Source organism: Parambassis ranga, chromosome 15 (assembly GCF_900634625.1).
Source record: "Parambassis ranga chromosome 15, fParRan2.1, whole genome shotgun sequence".
NCBI classification, from domain to species: domain Eukaryota; kingdom Metazoa; phylum Chordata; class Actinopteri; family Ambassidae; genus Parambassis; species Parambassis ranga.
In genome coordinates this window covers 13,776,505-13,798,338 of record NC_041035.1, presented here as the reverse complement: position 1 = coordinate 13,798,338, position 21,834 = coordinate 13,776,505, and the positions used below count along the sequence as shown (strand labels likewise).

At 40.7% G+C, this 21,834-nt stretch overlaps 1 protein-coding gene across 1 annotated transcript in view; it reads right to left on the bottom strand.

The window, feature by feature from the left end:
• Positions 1-19,903, bottom strand: part of LOC114447251 (zinc finger matrin-type protein 4) — a 46,452-nt gene extending 26,549 nt beyond the window's left edge. Inside the window, exons 1-3 of the mRNA XM_028423414.1 lie at positions 19,404-19,903; positions 6,823-6,939; positions 869-961 (exon numbers count right to left, since the gene is read on the bottom strand). Of these exons, the coding sequence (XP_028279215.1) occupies positions 869-961; positions 6,823-6,933 (204 nt within the window). The 5' untranslated portion in view covers positions 6,934-6,939; positions 19,404-19,903. The remainder of the gene's footprint in view (positions 1-868; positions 962-6,822; positions 6,940-19,403) is intronic.
• Between the last annotated feature and the right edge of the window lie 1,931 nt (positions 19,904-21,834).

Genomic DNA, 21,834 nt, shown 5'->3' with positions numbered 1-21,834 from the left:
GTCCCAAGGTCTTGACTGTGTCACTGCACTGTTTTTGGAAACACTTCAGCGCCTCACTGCTCTCTCTCTCTCTCTCTCATTAAATCAGTTAGTTTGATAAGCTTTACTTTTCCACCAGCTGTGTCCACAAAGTCTGTACTGTATCTATTTGGTGTGTGTATTTGTGTTTTATGCCACATGGGACAAGCCAGATAAATGGGGCACACAATGTACTATGCTGAATCTCTCTCCACACAATGGTCTGTTACACATACACACAAACCACTAAGTCAGAATCTAATCAGCAGCAAAATAGCAGTTAATACTTCATGTTTGCATCTCAACAATCCACTGCAAATGCAAATGCAACCTCAGCATTTGCTGCTGATGCAGAACGCAACCATAGAAATATAACAAACACAATGGCCTACCTAGTGCACATGCACACACACACACACACACACACCCACACACACACACACACACACCCACACACACACACACACAAGTGAAGCACTGACCTCCTTAGCTATGGCCTGCAATACTCCGATATAGAGCAGCTTGGCGGTGTCTGCCTTCGCTAAATCTTACCAAAAACACAGCTAAAGCATAACCTCTCTTGGGAGAATTATAACACGCAACTGCACACAACACATCAAACAAATACTCCACGTGCTCCATGTGCACTTGGCAACAATGGCCAAGCCTGAGAGTAGACAAGCCTTAGAAAAGGATTAGAATGAGTCAACTTGGGTTTTTGTCATTTTGGATAAAGGACAAATTCACACATGCAAATAATTCCTTTCTGCAGCCATCCATTCTGGTTCCTGTTTGTATTAATCTGCATGACACGTACACACACACACACAGACATTGAGTGACATCATACTGGGTTATCTGGCCTCAGTCTTTTGGAAGGCGGTCCTCCGTCTTCAGGGTGAAGCATGTAGAACAGACGTACCTTGTTGGCATGTTTCTTACTCTAAAAGAGAGAGAATGATAAAGAGAGGTAGTCAGCCAGTGAACTGAGTTTTGTTTCATCAAGTGAGCCAAACAGGGTGAAAAAAAAATCAATGACTGTCACTCCACCTTGGCAACTCATTCCAAGCTTTTATCTCTGTTTTCAGCTGCCAGACGTTTTGCCCCCAGCTATGTGACTAATGGTTGGGGTCAGCCTTATTTTTCTGGAGTCCTGACTAAGATGTTGAGTAGAGAGAAGTGGCAGTACGGGGGTTGTGGGGGGGACACTATGCTTCATGGCAAACTGACACAGTGGCAAAACAAAAAAGTGAAAGGATGACGTTTTTTACTCAGTGGAGTTACAAAGAAGATTAAAACAAAGCAGATGATTGACTGAACATTGACTATACATAATTAAAAAAATAGTAAATGATACATTTGTGCTTAAAAAACAGAGTTTGTTACATTTGGTTGTGATTACTTTATTACTATTTTTCTTTTAGTTTATTTTTGCCATATTAGTAAGAAAACTATTCGCATTAATGACAAAACAGTCGCTGTCATCAACATAGGGTGTTAGATTCTGATTGGGATGAACCACATGTGGTTATCAGAAGTACAGTGCCTGGATAAAGGCGACACAAGTTTGTGATCCGGCACATCTCATGAGAATGCAGCTGGCTTGAAAGGTAACTTTTTAAAACCTTGTATATGCTTCTCTGTAGGGTTGGGACCATTTCCAGCTACATTTTATGTCAAAGAAACAGCAGAGGGAAATGAGCGTGAAGACTGAACGAGTTAGAGAACAAACATCTGTGAAAAACTGGAGCGTGGAAGCTGATAGATTTCAGGCCAACTTGGGGGACAAGTAAGTGATTTTTGATACAATAGTCTGATTTAGCAGCTGTAGAAATTTACCCGAACACTTTGTCCTTCTGTGTGTTATAAAAAAAATAATGTTAGCTCAGCGTTAGCTGAGAAAATTGTGACCTGCTTTCACTGAATTAATGACATTGGTCCAAAAATACATTTTGAGATTAGCTAAGCTACTGATGCTACTAACTGGAGAGGGTTGAGAAGAGGAAGAGGTAGCTTGTTAGCCTTGATACAGTGCATCTCTCTTTGGTGCTGTAAACAATGTGGGTTAAAATAATATGTTCTCTCAAACTGTGTGCCAAATAGAGATGTTGTGTTATGTCTTGTATCTGTAGACCCGACCCAGTAAAATCTCCATCCTCATTTTTACATGCCGAAATGATGATTAAGCTGTAGTGCTCAGGTGAATTTTCCCCACTTCAAAGGACAGCCTGTATGTAATTGTACAACTAAATGTTTGTCCTGATTTCTCATGCGTTATACCCCCACCGCCCTATTTCTCCTATTTAAATGTGTGTGTGTGTGTGTGTGTGTGTGCGCACTGTAGGTTTCCTGTGTTCGACTCAAAAGGATATAAGCTATAATAATGTACAGTAGTGTTTATATGAGAGGACAGTGAGCCTGTCCTTGAAGCTGCTAAGTGTCCCTTTAATGTAGAACAATGAAAATCACTGGATGTCCTGCAGGGTAAAGATTAGTGAACGAGCACAGTGTACAAGGTTGACGCAGCTATTTTCCTCCATATATATTATTTTATTGGCATGCTCAGGCCGTCACTTCTTCGTACAATACAGCATCTATCATTATCTGTAAATGCCACTGCTGAGGCTGTTTTTCTGATGAATGCATTGAAAGACTGAACCTTCACTGACACACACAGTGAAAAGACATCGTTGGACAGCAGTACAGGTTGAGATTGTGATCATGAAAAATAACAAATAATAAAGGAGAAAAGATGGACTGAGGTGGATGTGGATGAGTCAGAGTGAGACCATTTGTCAAATGCTATATCTACTTTAGACCTTTTTTTAAATGAATGTGTGATAGCTTCTCTTTCGCAGATCGAAATGTTAAGTATAAGTTTACATCATGGCAGAACACGAGTGAACTCTACACAAGACACTACACTTGCTGCTCCAGTGCTTAGATTAGATCCTGTTGCCCCTAGTAAAAAAAACCCCACCCCCCATTCTTCCATCTCAAATGCCTCCTCACTTGTCAGACTGCTGTTAATGCATTTTGTCAGTGTCAGCTTGTGTGTTTGTGTGTCTAAGTGTTTATAGGTGTATAAATGCTCGAGTGCAGTTGGTGGATCTGGGATATGGGCTAAAAGCAGGACCTTGTGTCGCCATGGTTACCCTGCACTGACCCTCAGTGCTCTTCTGACTCTAATGGACTATGCTTGTCTCTGTCTCTTCTTTCTGAGTGTCAAATAAAGTTGGAGGAGACAGACGGGGCAAAGGACACCTATGTAAAAATGTCTGCCACATCATCCTTGTGTGTTTGTAAATACACTCAGGCTATTGCTGATACATTTCCTGGCCTGTTGTCCCTCTGTCACCTTTATATTTACCCCTGTAGAACTTCCCAGAGGAATGTGATAGAGTGTTTAAGTTATTATTGACTCTAACTGAAGGTCCTTAACTGGATGAGGCGCATACAGTTCTGTTCAAGAGAAACTTGAAAACTTCCCAGCATGCATTGTTTTGACCGTAATAGGCTTTTTGCTCTATTGTTCCCCTGTGTATTAGTATGGTGAACAAGTCGATGAGTGAAGAAACAGACCTAATTGCCTCTGGCTTGCATCACTTTCAGCTATCAACAATCTTTATACATACACTCAACAAAAATATAAACGCAACACTTTTGTTTTTGCTCCCATGTTTCATGAGATGGACTTGAAGATCTAAACTTCATTCCAGATACACAATATTACCATTCCTCTCAAACATTGTTCACAAATCTGTCTAAATGTGTGATAGTGAGCACTTCTGCTTTGCTGAGATAATCCATCCCACCTCACAGGTGTGCCACATCAAGATGCTGATCTGACATCATGATTAGTGCACAGGTGTACCTCAAACTGCCCACAATAAAAGGCCACCCTGAAATGTGCATTTTGTTTCTGCTTTATTGGCGGTCTGGGGACTCAGAACCAGTCAGTATCTGGTGTGACCACCATTTGCCTCATGCAGTGCAACACATCTTCTTCGCATAGAATTTATCAGATTGTCTATTGTGGCCTGTGGAATGTTGGTCCACTCCTCTTCAATGGCTGTGCGAAGTTGCTGGATATTAGTGGGAACTGGTGCACGCTGTCGTATACGCCGGTCAAGCACATCCCAAACATGTTCAATGGGTGACATGTCCGGTGAGTATGCTGGCCATGCAAGAACTGGGACATTTTCAGCTTCCAAGAATTGTGTACAGATCCTTGCAACATGGGGCCGTGCATTATCTTGCTGAAACATGAGGTGATGTTCATGGATGTATGGCACAACAATGGGCCTCAGGATCTCATCACGGTATCTCTGTGCATTCAAAATGCCATCAATAAAATGCACCTGTGTTCTTCGTCCATAACAGATGCCTGCCCATACCATGACCCCACCACCACCATGGGCCACTCGATCCACAACATTGACATCAGCAAAGCGCTCACCCACACGACGCCACACACGCTGTCTGCCATCTGCCCTGAACAATGTAAACCGAGATTCATCCGTGAAGAGAACACCTCTCCAACGTGCTAGACGCCATCGAATGTGAGCATTTGCCCACTCAAGTCTGTTACGGCGACGATCTGGAGTCAGGTTAAGACCCCGATGAGGACGACGAGCATGCAGTTGAGCTTCCCTGAGACGGTTTCTGACAGTTTGTGCAGAAATTGTTGGGTTATGCAAACCAATTGTTTCAGTAGCTGTCTGAGTGGCTGGTCTCAGACGATCTCGGAGGTGAACCTGCTGGATGTGGAGGTCCTGGGCTGGTGTGGTTACTCGTGGTCTGCGGTTGTGAGGCCAGTTGGATGTACTGCCATATTCTCTGAAACGCCTTTGGAGACGGCTTATGGTGGAGAAATGAACATTCAATGCACGAGCAACAGATCTGGTTGACATTCCTGCTGTCAGCATGCCAATTGCACGCTCCCTCAATGCTTGTGGCATCTGTGGCATTTTGCTGTGAGACAAAACTGCACATTTCAGGGTGGCCTTTTATTGTGGGCAGTTTGAGGTACACCTGTGCACTAATCATGATGTCAGATCAGCATCTTGATGTGGCACACCTGTGAGGTGGGATGGATTATCTCAGCAAAGCAGAAGTGCTCACTATCACACATTTAGACAGATTTGTGAACAATGTTTGAGAGGAATGGTAATATTGTGTATCTGGAATGAAGTTTAGATCTTCAAGTCCATCTCATGAAACATGGGAGCAAAAACAAAAGTGTTGCGTTTATATTTTTGTTGAGTGTATTTCTTTTTATATTTTCTGCACCAAAGCCTTTAATTACTTAGTTGCATTTGGCATTGGTTGTTTGATAACTTCGATTTGTAAGCGGTAAGCCAGTTCAGGGGCCAGATCAGCCTTGATCAAGGCAGATTTTGCTACATTATGTAACCATTGGGCTAGTGTTGGTTTTAAACATTTCCATCCTTTCCACAGAAATAAGTCTGCACGCTGCAAAGAAGTAGTCAGGGAAGGTCCCATTTTTTACATTACAGACTTATCACTAGCTATGAAAATCAATTCATACGAATAAACTGCTTCGGGTTCTTAGAAAAAATGTGAATATAAAGTGATCCCTTTCATAATGTTGAAAATAATTCCAACCGTTATGTCAGTATTGAATGCACTGCCTACCCTCATACGCTTAGAATGGAGCATAGTCCCTGAAAGCAGCTTCCTGTTGTCTTTGGTCTGAACAAAAAAAAAAAGCAGCTCTGACAGGAGCCAACTGCAAGTCGTTCATGTTGGGATAATATTAAATCATTTGCAGAACCTAACACAACAGGGAGTAATAGCTTGGTTGTAATAGATGTTTTAAGTTCAGAGAAATACTAAAGGAGTTCATTTAAATCAATTTATTAAAAAGCAGTTACACACCAGGCTCTTTCAATTAGTTTGAAATATATTATCTCATCCAAACAGCTGTTAGCTTTTGTACACAAAAACATCATCAATTACCATCAAAATCAGCTTAAGTGAGACAATGACATTAGAATAGGATAACATTTGGTTTTATTAGAAGAACAACTGTGTCATTGAACATGAAGATATGTCTTCACAAGTTTAATCTGCCTTTCTTTAATACTCTCCGGACAAGATGTAAAATCTGCCAGCATTCAAATGATGTCTTTCACTGACTCCTTGATCTAGTGACCTCCACATAGACCCTTTGTGGCGGGTGATGCTGAGGACATGCAGTGACTCAGCTTGCCTATTTGTCTGCTCCACTCAAGGCCGTGTGTTTTTGTCAGAATTATGAAGAGAGACAGAAATAGATTGCTGTCAAGTGACTGTGGTAGGTACACATGCATGCAGACACATACACACTGTCGTCCTTGCTTTAGTCTCTCTAGATAAGGGCCTTGTCCTCATTAGTCTGCTTGTTAATCCCAATTGTGTCTTGTAATCAAGGACGACCTCAATGCACCACACGCATGCAAGCACACACTCTTATGTGCCTGCACGCTCACATACACACATATAGATCCTATTTAAATAATGCAAGGGCTGATTATTTAATGGCCATCCATTAAATTACTCTTAAAGTGTCTGCTGAAAGGTAGACTACGCCCAAGCTGCATTAAGTCTACGTATAATGGATGAGCACTGATTTGAACACCACAAGCATAAATTGGTACAAATAAGGCACTTGCGAAGTTTACAGCACAGGAATCTGCCTGTGAAAGCACTAATCATGGCAACTTTTTTTGTGTTGTTTGTGTACAAACAACTGTCAAACTATTAAGATTTATTTTCAAAATGGAGCAGAGAGGGACTCACCTCATAGTGAGCGGTGCGCTGGGACTCAGAGATGAGCTGGGCATTGCAGATGTTACAATAGCTTTCTGTGAACAAGCCTCCATCCACGACGCCCGCAGACTTCATCTTCATCTGAGGCTACACACACACACACAAAAAAAATATGCAAATATAAATATGATTAGGTTGCAGACTGGAATAAAACCTTACAGTGTGTGCTAGTGGTGCATGAACATGCAAATATCCCATCTCAACTTAGAAATATTTTTTCTTCACAATGACAGATGCGTGATGACAGTCCAGCCCAAAATATGTTGATCCTCTCTGTCAGGAAAAAAACTCTCATGGATGAGTTTGGCTGCAGTCTTAGAAACAATGGCCCGAGGCTTTGGCTTGAGTTTCTGCATTTTATATAGGAATAAACTTTTGAAAAGACTGACCATGAAGGAGAAATGAAAAAGATGAAATTATGTTTTTATTGGAAGGGAAATTTTGAATAATTAAAAAAAAAAAAAAAAAATATATATATATATATATATATATATATATATATATATATATATACTTTTACAGTGTCTAACTTTTTAACTAGCAAGATAACTGTATGAGAGTTTTTGCTGTTGTTGTAAAAATCAAACACTACAATTTGGCCCTAGTCACCTAATTTATTTTCAAATGACTCCAAAGTAGTGACTCATTTGTTTGCACATCGTTTGTGCAAACAGCACAGTTTTGCTTCATTAACTCTCAGGCTTCAAGCATTGCATGTCAGATAAATAAACTTTAGAGAAAAATGATGGTTTGTTTCTTTGCACAACTCACGTAAACAATGAACAAATAAATTCGTTTACATTTATGCATTAATGTGATGAAGACATAACACTGTTCCTAAACAATGTGGAGGAGCACAGTTCTATTTGCTCACATGGTGTGCACAGTGTGTGGTGTGTAGGTGCACACAGATTGCAGGATCACTTAACACTCTGCGACACACCTCGGTTAAAAACCACACAACTTCTGGTAGTTCCATTTTATTGTGAACATTAATAGACCAGGTGAAATTTCAGCAGTATCAGTGCACCACTCCAGAATGCAGCATAGAGAGGAAAGACTGTAACCCTTTACTTAAACTTCCATGAATTTATGGTCACTGGCAGGAAGTAATAATGCTATAAAGCGAACAATATAGCCAAGAGGGACTGTGCTGAGGATTACATTCTCTGAAGTAAACCGTTAAAATGTTTCCAGCGGGGTCCCCTAGTGAGAAACAGTGTCTTAAAACCCTGTCAGAGCTGGGAATACTCAGCCAGTTAACCCACTGAGACCTGAGTAGCCCACTGGGAGCCGTGTCTCTGGGTTCTTAACAGCCTGACAGCAGTGTTTTCTTTTGCTTTTATATTGAGTAATAGAAAATGGTTTAATGATGTGCTTTGGGGTCTATGGTGTTCAATTTTCTATTCTCTTAATTATATGTGCCCTCGGGGCACTGACAGAGTTAGGATAGGTAGGTGGGCTATAGGTAATAGTCCAGGAACATCCACCATTAAACTTGAAGAGGTCCCTTCACCAGGGAAGCAGCAGGACAGAGGGGTTAGAGGGAGTGCTTCATAAAACAAGATACATGGAAGCTGCAGAGGCCAGCTGCAGAGGCCAGCTGCAGTAGATGTGTAGGAACAGATCCTGGTATGTTATCCTGAGAATCACAACAGAGATGGGATCAGACTCAAATGTGCTCCGTGTGTCAGCAGGGAAGAGCAGTGAAAGGAATTTGTATTCTTTATGTCACGTCTAGTGTGTAATGATGTTTAGCCAATTTGTTCAACTCCCCCATGCACACACACACACACACACACACACACACACACACACACACACACACACACACACACACACACAATGCTGGTAATTACCCCTGTCTGTTCATTTTGTCTCTTCAGTTCACCCTGGACCTTCCAATTAACTGCAGACATGCTGTACAGTCAGTTCCTCCATTATCTCATTGAACCTACAGTACAACCCATTACAATGAAAAGGCAGTGCATTTGATTTAGAGCAACAGACTTTACTATTACGTTTACATATGTTCAGTAAGCTACACATGCCTGTGAGCTATAATATTCATTCTGAAATGTCACAGATGACAAGTTGTACACTTGTTTTGTCTAGAGGCCTAGACACATTATTACCTCCACGATGTGAAGTCTCCTATGGGGCTGGATGGAATAGACACATTTTACAAACTGACACAATGAGCAGCAGAATTTCATAACCTTCCCCAGATCTTGTGACAATAAAAGAACCTTGCACTGTGTTTATGAACGTCAGCCAAAACCGAGTCTATCTTTTAATCTTTGGGCTAATTAAAAGTGACTGTGACTACAGAAATATCCTTATCTTCCTAATATCTCTATTACCTCTGATTATTACATGCAAGAAAGGAGATGCAGACTAATTAATAGAGGCAATCTGTTGGGGAGATTAATAGAATGGCAGGCCCGATGAAGCGAAAAGATGGAGAGGCAGATAGTGGGGAACATAATGAAAAAGGGAAGGAGAGAGAAAAAGACCACACGGAGGAGGAAGAGGAGGGTTCAATTGGTTTATATGTTTTATCTGAAGGTTAGCATCAATTTTAAAGCTAGTATAAAAAGTCAGAGGAGAGTTTAACTCTAGTTGATCATTTAGGTTGCTGCTTTATAATGTAGTTCTTCACTGCAATGCAGAGGTCACTGAAGACTAATTATTTATGATGAACGAAAGACATGGATATAACTATAGATAGTTTCATGTGGGTATGTGGTTATGGAAACTGATTTCTTATTAGCCAGGGATGTAAAGGACCAGAAAACTTTTTCTTGTATCAGGGTTTTCGCTGTGATTGCCAGTTCCCATGTGAACAACAGATCAGAGAATACTCTCACACCAAGAATTCAGTTTTACTATGTAGATCACATTCATCTAAGATATCCAATAGTTTTTTTTTTAGTTTTTGTTATAGGACTTTTAAATGACCAGTGTTTGTGTAGTTATGTGCCCACTGGGATTTGATGAATGAATGCACGTACATGTACATCTGGTTAGCCAGAAAAATGGTGCCTTATATATGAAATGTGAGTCTATTTCGACCTAAACTGTCAAAACAAATTATATTGTTGTATAGCATCAGAAAAAAAGGGGGTAAAAGGAAGAAATAATGATCACAGCCCTGTTTTTTATGTGAATGTCTGGACCTGTATTATTGCCAATATCCATGGTATTTCATCTGTTTTATTGGTTTATATAATATCTTGCTTAAATCACAACCTTACGTGTTGTTTCCGCAATCATCAGCTCATTGTGTTGTTTATGTGTGAGGATGTCTTAAAAACTCAATATAAATTAACTGCCAGTTTTGTTCATCCATAATTGGGCATGATTAGCCACATAGCTGTGAATGAGCCATGTATGAAATGTCTGCCAATCAGCCAATTTAAGCTGAACGTCTGTGGCCCTTCTCACACCATGCTTTGCTTTATTTTTAGGCGCTTCACATATGACACATTTGGCCTGGCTGAGAAAAAGGAACCTTTACATATTCCTGTGCAGCAATCAGTCACACACAGGCCTGCAAAAGTAGGTCTATAAATATAACTATTTCTTGTAGCTTATTTAACGTGAATTTTTATGGAAAAATGCTTCAGTTCTCACAGACGTATCAGGGACAGGCACATAACTAAGCAAAGCAAGATAAGATGGTGTACCAAAGAGTATATACAGAAGAGCTGACTGGGCACAGGTGAGATAGGTGTGGCTGCGGGGGGAAGGCTGAGGACATCTGGTGGGTAGATGGAGGAATGCATGAATCATAATCACAAAACAAGGCTTGTTAGCAAATTTGAAACATCACCTGCAATATCAGGAGGTGACCTCATATAGAAGTAGTCAAAATACCCAGTTAAGCTGAGCAGTGATGATCAGAACAGAACAGCAGCTCAAATTAAAAATGAAAAAGCCTTTAACTCAATAAGACACAGGGCTGCCTCGACTAGCGAGCACTTGTAAGCCTCAAGCATCTCAGACAGAACGAAGCTGAAAGGGATTCTCTTTCAGGACCACATCAAGTATTTAACATAGATGTGAACCCAGCCCTCTTTAAATCTTAGCCTCTGGCTCTCCATTCATTAAACAGCTGGAATTGAATTGAATGTGGCTTTTTGTTCTTTACTAATAAATGCAACCACTTAGGCTGTTTTTTGTCGCCTGAGCATAGAATATTAATTGGGTTGTAATATCACTGGCAGTAGATAGCATTGTGCTATCTGAGGGCACTATTGTGTTATATTTACAGCAATATTTGTGTAATGTATTACCCCAGTGGGAAGCCTCGGAGACAATGCTCCTATTATGAATAAATCCTCAGTTCTTTTATGGCTTGACAACATAACTTTATAGGTAAACATGGGACTGAAGATAAACTAGAAGTAAAAACAAAGTACCAAACTGTAGAGAGAGACTGTGGGAACAGCAGGGGGTTATGGTAGCACGGCTGCTTTTAAGTTGCTTCCTTCCTTTTCTTCTCCCTCAGTTTGCTTCGTCTGTAGGTCGGCTTCTGTAAAGCTGGTCTGCCTCTGCTCACATTTTATACAGCTACTATCTCATTTTAAATAAAGTAATGCTTTGATTTAGCCGTCGAATTATGCACACAGATGTTGAAATATTGACAGCAGCCCGTAAGCCAGTGACCTGTCTAATGAGTCACTAGTGGGAATAACAATGAAAAAGGATGCTGGCTTAATAAAGTGGAACCCTATATCGCAAAGGCACTCTGCCATGTCACTTTGATGTTCCACATTACCGTTTTTTTCCCCGTTTCCCTCCTGGTAATGTAATCTATTCGAACACTGTCTTCCCTTCGTCAGTCCCACTCACACACACACTCACTTCAAGATTCATAACCCTCCCTTTTGTACAGTAGCAATCAAAGGTACTAGACTGAGGGAATAAAGTCTTCAAAGGAGCTGCAGCCTGAGTTTGAATCCAAATCCACATTCATTCTGTTGGCACTGCAGGAGTTTGCTTTGTACTGTTCTTGCTAAATGCTGCAAACTGCATACATGCTCTACCTCAAATATAGCCAGGCTACAAACATGCAAGTTTTTCTGTAGACTTTTAAAAATAGACACAAATATGCTGGAAACCTTTTTTCCACATTTTGGCTCGCAGGGAAAGAACAGGTGTACTAATGATGGCTGCAATCCACTTAGGGGAGGGACTTTTATGCGTGCTATGAGAAAAGTCATGTTTACATATTTAAACATGCAGTTTAGTCTGAGTTTATAGACCCCTACAGTTGTTCTTAGAATGCGTGAACACAACAGTAGATGTATGAACACTAGATCTGCAACCGAAAAATATATACCTTTTCAAGGCAATATTGTCGTGTGTCTGGTCGTCTGGGCTGAGCAAAGTTTACCGGACACAGACCCCAATGAGCCCTGATGTTCTCATAGATAAGGAACTGGATGAAATTGATTGGAAAGGGACGGAGGGAGGACTGAAAGTACAGACAGACCCACATTTGATTTCAAGGTCAAGTATACACTCCCAGTCAGTCTGTGAGTTTCTTTTATGACTCTCTTTGCTGTGCCCTATTTTGTATCAGTGTTGATACTGACAGTCACAAAGAGTCACCTCTCTCCCTCCTACAACCTTTGTCACCTAATGGCCTATAGGGCAGGGATTATTCATGAGGGACGGTGTCGGCTAGATTACTCTTGAGGCAAATCAGCAGATAAGCTGCAATATTATACAATTTACTAGTGGAATAAATTACAGAGCAACTAGAAGCTGGACACTCTCGTACCTCTGGAGGGATACACGCTGATATTTTTTATTGCTTAAAAAAGAAAAAGGCCCTCAGAGGCAAGCAGAGGAAGGTTTATTTGTATAGCACCCTTCAGCCTAAAGGCAATTTAAATTGTATTACACAAAGGAAATAATTTTGTCCTAATGCTACTACAGCTGTGTATTGATTATTTTCTACAGGATGAAATGTGTGTGTTGGACAGAGCATCAGAATGACAGAATAATGTATTTGTGGTGCTACTGGTGCGTCTGTCTGTTGGACATTTTGTTCACCTCTAGTCCAGCCTGGAAGAGTGCAACAGCTAAAGTATAAATGACCATCAAACATTTATGGTTTTCAAAGGAAATGCCCAGCAGACATCGGATGGATTCTTGTGTCTCCAAAGGGAGGAATTGTTTGTTAAAAATACAGTGATAATACTATGAATATTGACAGCCCAGTTTAATGAAAATATTATTGGTGTATTGTTCAGACCTTTTTCTAAACCTAACCAAGCAGAAATCAATAGTTCCAGAGGGACACATGGACTTAGGTCACCAGGGTGAATGTCTGGAGCAACATTACAGTCACCCTCTACCGTATGTTATCTAAGGACCATTCTTGTTGTTTCTGGAGTCTGATATGAGTGTTTTGGTGTTTATGTGTGAATCAAATCAATGAATTCATGTGTTAAAACACTGTTGATTTCTTCCTGCTGGGCACACACAAAACTGTTCCTTATCCTGTTAATTAATGCTGTCAGTCAGCCTGGTGAGGACAGTTTGTCTCTTTCAGCTCTCCTCTTCTGTTGACAGATGGAAAGTTCTGAAGGCAGAGGTCAAAGTCTCTGAGAAAAAAACAAGGCTTCAGTAGTGCGTATGTGCCCCTCATACATTCAATGTAATGTGAATTGGCAGTAAGGCCATTTACAAGACAAACTATCTATTAGTCACCTCTTTTCATCTCATTTATTTAGATTTTATAACCTCTCTGCCTTTATAAGACCCTTTTTTAATCCATGAGGGTTCTCTGGTTGCTTTGTCTGTTAAAGTTTGCCTCTGTGGTCCATTAGGTGTTAATGGTATTAATAACAGATCTACTGCTTTAGGACACAATATGGACTCATTAGAGGGTGAAAGAACGCCATTATCCCGGGCAAAGTTAAGCTTTCCTTGGTTTAACTGAGCACATCTCTGCCACAGTGTGTCTATCTGAGTGTGTATGTGACCCTCTTAGGCAAACTGAGTTAATGGTGGGAGACAAAAAAGTGGTCTGAAGTTTGAGAGGAGGCTGTTACATTACTGTAACATATGGAGAACGTTATGCTGGATGGCAACAAAACTGTTGGGGTCTCTCTGTTCCATTAGCAACTAATTGCACAGCTTTTAAACTCTGGCACATTTTGACCAGATGTTTTTTATATAACTGCAGAATCTTTTCCCATTGAAAGTTGTAGGCTAAGTACAGTCATGGCTTTTGCACTAAAATGCCTCAAGACTCCAACCAAATACTGCAGTGATGTCACAGCACAGCCTGGAGATCCAACAAAGACAAGAAAATGGAACGATCAATAGAAAGACATGGTACTGCACCAAGCACAAAAATGTGCTTTAAGGATTTCGGCTGTTGGCAGCAGCTGTTGTTTCTTACACACAACTATACACGTAGACCCTCTTTGGTAGGCAGTGAGTGAGGCTGGGATCAGAGCACCTAAGGATGGTATTACAATTCAATATTTTATAACAAACACCCATAGAAGAATGACATTCCTCTGTATTTCCAAGAACAAGGAGCAAACAAATTTCCCATGAGGCAATGTGCACCTCCACACACACGAAAGCTGGAATGACGAAATAACAAATTCAAAATGAAATTGCAAAGACAAATAAGAAGTGTAAAAGAATTCAGGCATTAAATTGCAGTGAGTAAAACAACTGAAGTGACACAAGCCAAAAAATGCTTTGTAATATCCTTCTTCCCTCCATATCTCTCAATACTTCCTTTCCTTCTTCATTATACTAACTGTAACCTGCTAATTAGCAATATGACATTTCATCTCTCACTAATTAGTAAAATAAGCTCCATGTTCTGTGGCACGTGAGGCTCAACAATACAAATATATAAATGAATACTACATGTCTGGCACTTGGACTATAATAAAGTGTATAAATAGTTACAGTACAATTCAGCGGAGAGGTGATGATGTATTTTTGTCCTCAGGGGACGTGTGCACAAATATCATGGTAGGATCAACTGTCAATCACCGGGCTTCTGGTTTACGCGCAGTATGTGTGTTATGTGTGTGTTTGTGTGTGTGACTAAATGTGAGCTGCCATGCCTGCAGGGATCCCTACAAACAGTTAGAGGTGATGTGGTGTGTGTTTCGGCCTGCGTGAGTGCAGCATTTTCTTGTCGCTCACAAATGCACCCTTAATTCCGAGCTTTAATACATCGTTGGCTGTGAAATCTACTGTGTAACGGTACGGGAAAAGTAATCAAAGGTCAATTTTGGTTAATTATATGGTGGGTTGATTAAGTGTGTCAAAATTTTAAACTGTAAAAATGTAGTTTTGACTAGGTTTGCTGGTAATTTTCAGTTTGAAAGACTAAAGAAGGATTTGTGTGGTCATTACAGATCAGTGTTTCCATTAACTACATCTACCTCAACAGAGAGGAAATTGGTAACATTAATTTCTGCAATTAACAGTCATATGAGCAAATGAACCTGAAACATATACAGTTCAGTGCTCAGTTATTATAGATAAAGCTTAAGATACTGAGGCAAGAGGGCTGGTCAGGATGCAGAGTGCTTGCTCAGGGTCAGGCTGGGTTCCTGTAAATCACCTAGAGACGAACATAAAATGAAATTGAACTGCACTGAATATCAATACGGCATATCTCTCTGTCTACATAGTTAAGCAAATGAGCAGCAGGGAGGAACAGCAAAAACACAACTTTCTGTTAGTTCAGTCTTTTTCTCTGACAAGAAGACACAGCATAACTCTTGTGCATAACGTATGCTTATTGGTTATTTTGTCAGGCTGCATTGTGGGTATGAAATCAGAACAGCAGCTTGGAAGTGTTTGGTGCTTAACATCCAGCCTTGTTTATCTTCTGTATTATAACATTGTGCTACACCTGGTCTAATATTATCACGTCTATTATTTCCATGCAGCAGGTAGCGGTCGTTGCAGTACTTGATGTTCCACACCTGATTTTTCAGTGAGTCCTGAAAGTCCCACAGACTGGTGATTATAGTATGTTGTCTCATCATGAGTGAACTTCAGGGTGTCCTTTTTTTGCCCTGCGGCCTGGCACAGGTTGGTGTTAAAGCACATGAAACAGTTCTCCACCTGCTGCAAGCTGTGGATGCAGTGACCCATCTTTTTGAAAGCTACCAGCTGCAATCCAAGATGGTAGAGTTGTAGTCCTTCCACAGTACAGGTCAGCACCGACTGAGATTTCACAATAAAATATTTACACAGAAGTGTTCCACTTGCCCATCTAAAACCTGTAATAATAACTGTTTCTGGCAGAGTATCTAGAGTATACAAGTTTGATAAGGGAAATGAGCAGACAGTGTTTGTTTATGTTCTCTGTGAGAAGTACTTAAAAAAAAAAAGAAGCGAGAGGCCAGATGATTATGATTTGTTATATGATTTGTTATATAGTCACGCACTGCTTCGATCTACAAAGATAGCACGCACATATAACCACTACGCTGCACTGTGTTCATGTTCTGTGTAAATTATGACCAAACACAGACCCACACAAAGGAGTATGCTATTGATGTGCATGCTGTGATCACACACACACACACACACACGGGTATGAACTAAATAGGGTATGACCTTGCAGCACCTAGCCTATATAAATAGCAGGTATAACGTGTCTGTGCTTCCTTAACTTGCATGTCTGTGTCAAGTGTGTTTTTAAAAAATAAACTTACTTTGACATATTTAGAGGAAAAGCATGAATTTTACATCTGATAAGCATAGTTTTGTTTCCTCACACACGAATGCACCCACAACATTTCCCTCTCCTTCCTTTATTCCCCTCCCTATCTGGCAGCAGGCCAGTTTCCGAGCATGGTGATGGAGCAAAAGAAAATTGATTTCTAAAGAGCTCTATCTGCAATGTCCGGATATGAAATATGCAACCAGTTATTAGTCCTACAATGATATTAACATAACACGACAACCGTGTCGAGATATATATTAGAGATGTCTCTCTTGTTCTCACAGATAGATGCTTGAAACAAGCCAAAAATGATAAACTGACACTTGTTCAAAGCATGTCAAACCATTATCAATATTGCATAATTGTGATAATATCATAGACTTTGTTTGAGGAAACAACAAAAAAAAGCTTGTTGGAAAAGGCTGTCAAAGCAGTGATGAATTCAACGTCTTCCTCTTCTTGGAAACAGGCACAGCGGGTGCTTCAATACTAGTTATAATGCAGCTATTAATGAACGTACACTACGAAAGGTCAAATGGCCCACATGCTGATGAACATGGTCCCACACACACACACACAAACACATTAACACAAATGCAGATGCACCGGTACAAAGACACAGCGCACAGTCAGCAGAAAGGTCACAGCATACGGTGTGAGAGAAGAGAGATATTTGAAGAAGATATGCTGCCTGTTGCTATGGAGCACCTCTAAAGGATAACATACACACACCTACACACACAATGTGCTATCAATTTTAAAGAACGCTTGTGAACTCACACACATTGGCTGTACACCTCACAATCAGTCTCTGTCCTATTAAAAAAAGCAAAGAAACACGTTTCAAGAGTTATGGCTTAGTTCTCTCGGACACTGTGTGTGTGTATTTATATGTACACAAGAAACATTTCTGTTTGCTCCTTTCTCTGTTTGCTTCTTTAGGAATGGGTAAATTATGCCAGTTGGTTAATCAGATTCTTCCCCGAAGACAGCAGGAGAACGAAACAGGCTTCTGTACTTCTAGAAGAGCTACTGAATATACTGACTGTCCAACACTGTGAGCAGGCTGATTAACCTGCTCTTTTTTTAAGCATTGTTTTCTCCTAAAATATGAACTCTGAAGTTAAGTACAGGCAATTGGCTTAAATATGAGCTGCACTGTTATGCACACAAAACAAACATCTTTAAGACTCCTTATGCAGTTGGCAAGGGAAAAATACTTAAAAAACCTCTGTTTTGTCATGTTGTAAAGTCATAATTGTAGCTATAGCTGTCCACTTTGGTTGAGTCTTTAATGCAAATTACTCTTCAATGACAAGCTAGCGATGTTTTGTATTTAGCTTAAAATGTTATAGCCACCCAAATCCCAAAAGTACCAGACAATACACGATTATCTGCAGAATGATGACAGCTCAAACCACACATCTGAGTGACAACCTACAGGAAACTGTTTGAAAACAGTACATAATATAATTTCCAAACTTAAGTATCAATTTATTGTTGCGTCTTTGTCACCTCGCTGAAGGTCAAGTGTCTGATCATATTGTATATGTAGCCTACAGGTTCATGTTGTGATAATAGAGATGTGATTTCTTGCTGGTAAACAGTTCTTGCTTTGTTTAGAACTGTTGTTTCCTGGACTCAGTTAACCTTTCGTGGGCTTTTTTTTACTAATGAAAAAAACTGTGAGTTCTTGAGCCCTTCAGACGCCCTGCTGACTTATCTGTCTGCTGCAGTGACCTGAAGTAGGCTACAGTAAAATCCAGCACAGGTGGAATCGATCAGCACAGAAATGAACATCTGACTTATGATCAATAAGTGTATGTAAACAGAGCATGAAGCCTCAGCGCAGCTCGGGCTACATGTGGGAAAAAAAAATAGACCCAGAGCAAGTGAGTGGAACTGAAAAGGCACAGAGAGAGGACGGAAAACGTCCCCTTCTCTGAGGATAGAAATGATTGCTGCAAAATAATGACATTAATACACTCAATTTTCTGAATGTGTGACACTTCATTACAGTGTGTCTGAATGAGTGATGTGTGGGGATAGCCTGCACTGTGTGCATTCCTCTTTGTGTGTGTGTGTCACTCCTTTTGACGGACAGGTTAGTGCTTTGAAAGACCACAAGCTGGTATCACGCTGCTGCAGACGCCCAGTATGAGGCCAAGTGGACATTCCTCCTAAAGTGACGGATACTCACAGCGAGCGAGGGCTCTGAGGTGTCAAAACAAATCCATATTATATCCAGCACATGCATCATTTTCATTTTTTTGACAGGTCATCAGTAAAGGTAGATTGGCAATGCTGTGCCAACATTCTCTGAATTCATTAAGAGGTGATTAAAGGCTGGGGTGTATGGTAAGTTGTTTTAATAATGTAAGGCTGTGAAATTAATCTGACAATCTTTTAATCATTCAAGTAATTTACCCTTCCATCCATTCTCAGGTTTCACCTTCTCTGATCTGTCTCTGTGTCTTTTAAAAACCACAGATAAAGTGACATTTGGATTATAGTTTGTTAGTTGAAGCCCTAACTTAGCCCACAATAGTTCAACGTGGCCAACACCCTCAGAACCACAGACACCAATAAGCTCATAATCAAATATCAGTAAGGTTTATAAAGACTAGCACTGCATGCAACAGTAGAAGAGCGTTGCAAACACATTTTCGTTCTAAGTTTGGAGAGGTTGTAACAAACAACAGAAATACTGACTGATTAAAATCAACTTTCTCCTCTGAGCGGATCACACTGAAGTCAAATCATGTTTCATCCCTTGAACAAACTCCGTTGTCCCCGTTTGCCATCAGCCATCACTCACCTTGAGCAGAGGCAGCGACTCCTCTCCACGAAACCGACAACCATCCGACAGCTGCCTGTCTGTACCCCCTGTCAGATAAAATCCGTCCAAACTTCACCGCTGCTCACTGCGCACTTTCTCTAAACCTTGTTCTTCTTCTTTTTTCTTTTTTTTTTTTAATGGTCACGCGTGTCCTTCCAAGAAAAAGAAACTCCCTCACTCACGCCGCTCTCTCTTCGTGATGCGCGTGTCCTCTGGCGACTCCTCTCCAGTCTGTGGACGCAGCGTGTAGAAGACACGGAGCTCTGTTGATATCATCCACTACTACTCCGACCGAAAGGCACCGCGGAGGGAAAACATCATCAACACCAAAGTCAGCTATCCCGGCGTGATGGGGAGAGAGAGACACAGAGAGAGAGAGAGAGAGATGGAGAGAAGAAGAATAAAGTGTGCGCAGCCTTCACCGGGATGAATGAAAGACAGAGAGAAAAGCGCTCCGTGCTCACACAGCGTGCGTGATAGTGTACACTGAACGCTCGATTTGTAGAGTGAGTGAGTGAGTGAGTGAGTGGGAGCGCTGGTCGAGTGAGTACTGTAGGTTTCCGTACAGTGCACCCACATGAATATCATCTTACATAAAAATGAGCAGACAGAAAGGGCGCCCAAATTTCCTGTCACATAATCTTTGTCATATTGATGTAGTGTTTCCACGTAACCTAATGCTCTGCTAATGAGGTGCGTCTGTTGCCCTCATGCGCCACTGTCACCTGGTCACACTCAATCACAGTCATCTGTAGCTGAGCTATGATGCATAAGGCTATGCTGATTTTTAAGTAGTGTGATGATGATGATGATGGTGGTGTCAGTGATGGCATGTAACAGGGTGAATGGATGTGGCCATGCAACCAGGAATCCACCAGGATTATCTGGCATAAAGGATAAATCAGATTTGCAAAATAAAATATTGTCTTCTATGCAGACTAACATGCAGATTTACCTGCAGCCTCTCTTAGTATGTGTTACTGGACACACTGGATACAAGACATCTGTCACATCCATCATGTTGCAACATTGGCATCTCTCAACTTGTGTATTAATAAACCAGCTAATTATGCTAACAGTGCTAACCACACTAACAGGACCTATGCTGCTATATTGGGCACATTTCTCTCTATTATATATATTGTTTATACAATATTTCTTGCTGTAAGTGCACTTTTTGTTTTTAGTGTTTTTAAGTATTAATTCTATTGGTTTTTATTTTCTATGCATGGATTGTACGCCTCCTTTTTTTAGAAATCCTTTTTCTAATTTTAGTGAGCGTGACACGGGGAAACGCTCAGGTGTACCTGTGTGTAAGGTAGCTGTGCAAATGGCAAAGTGTTTTATTCTAATCTGCAGTCAGCTGGTACCTCACCCAGCTTGCAGTATGATCAACAACTCAACGGCAAGAATTACAGCTATTTTTAAATTTCATAAGGAGGATATTAAATTATAGAAGGACCTGTTACCAAAAAAGAAAAAAAAGGCATTTTTAACTTGCCCATACTTTCTTCCAGACTTGTGATACTCTGAAAAGTTTGGCAGCTTTAAACCTACAAAAAATGAGGAGGTGGATATACCACTTAAATTGGGAGCTTTATAGGCTGGAAAGCCTGTGATTGCATCTCATACTACTAAAACACTTTAGTATGCCAGGAGGAAAAAAGAATTTATGTGGCACTATACCTCCATATCAGCAGCTCTCTTTTCCCCAGGAGGTTTTCTTCATATTTTTGTGTTTTTCTGTAGACATGTTGATAAAAAAGCAGCACTATAAAGAACAATATGGTGTGTTGCTCTACGTCTAATTCCTAAACACAGACCTGCTGGAGTGCGGTGCTTGAGTGTGTACACTGGTTGATTCTACAAATTGCTCCAAATGAACCCATATTTCAAGTGGAATTATTCTGAAGTGGAATTTGAATAAACAAAAGCGTTTTATTTGTGACACAATCAAACCAAGACAACATTACACAGCCGTGAATCACAGTCCGACTCACTGAAACCTCCTGTTTGGTGCCAGAAGGCGTTGCACAGCCAACAATAGCCACCTCTGAGCTCGAAAAAAAAATGGCATTTATTCACTGTGGCTTGCAAACATTTCCCAAAGCAATCATATGTACCACATTTAGAGCTTAGCTGAAAAGAATGACATTGCCATGCCCCCTTTTTTAATTTTTCTGTTCGATTATCCCGAGTCTTTCTGAAATGCCACATTTTCTCGCTGGTGTATGGATGTGTATTCATTCCGGGAGAATGGGCGCCTATTACACGCTTTCAGAGGCTGTGACAGCAGCCCTCAGTGAGGAAGCCAAACACTTCACAGCTCAGACAATGTACCCAGGCAGACACACACACACACATACGCACACACATGCACTCACAGATTCAAATGCGCACAAACCCACTG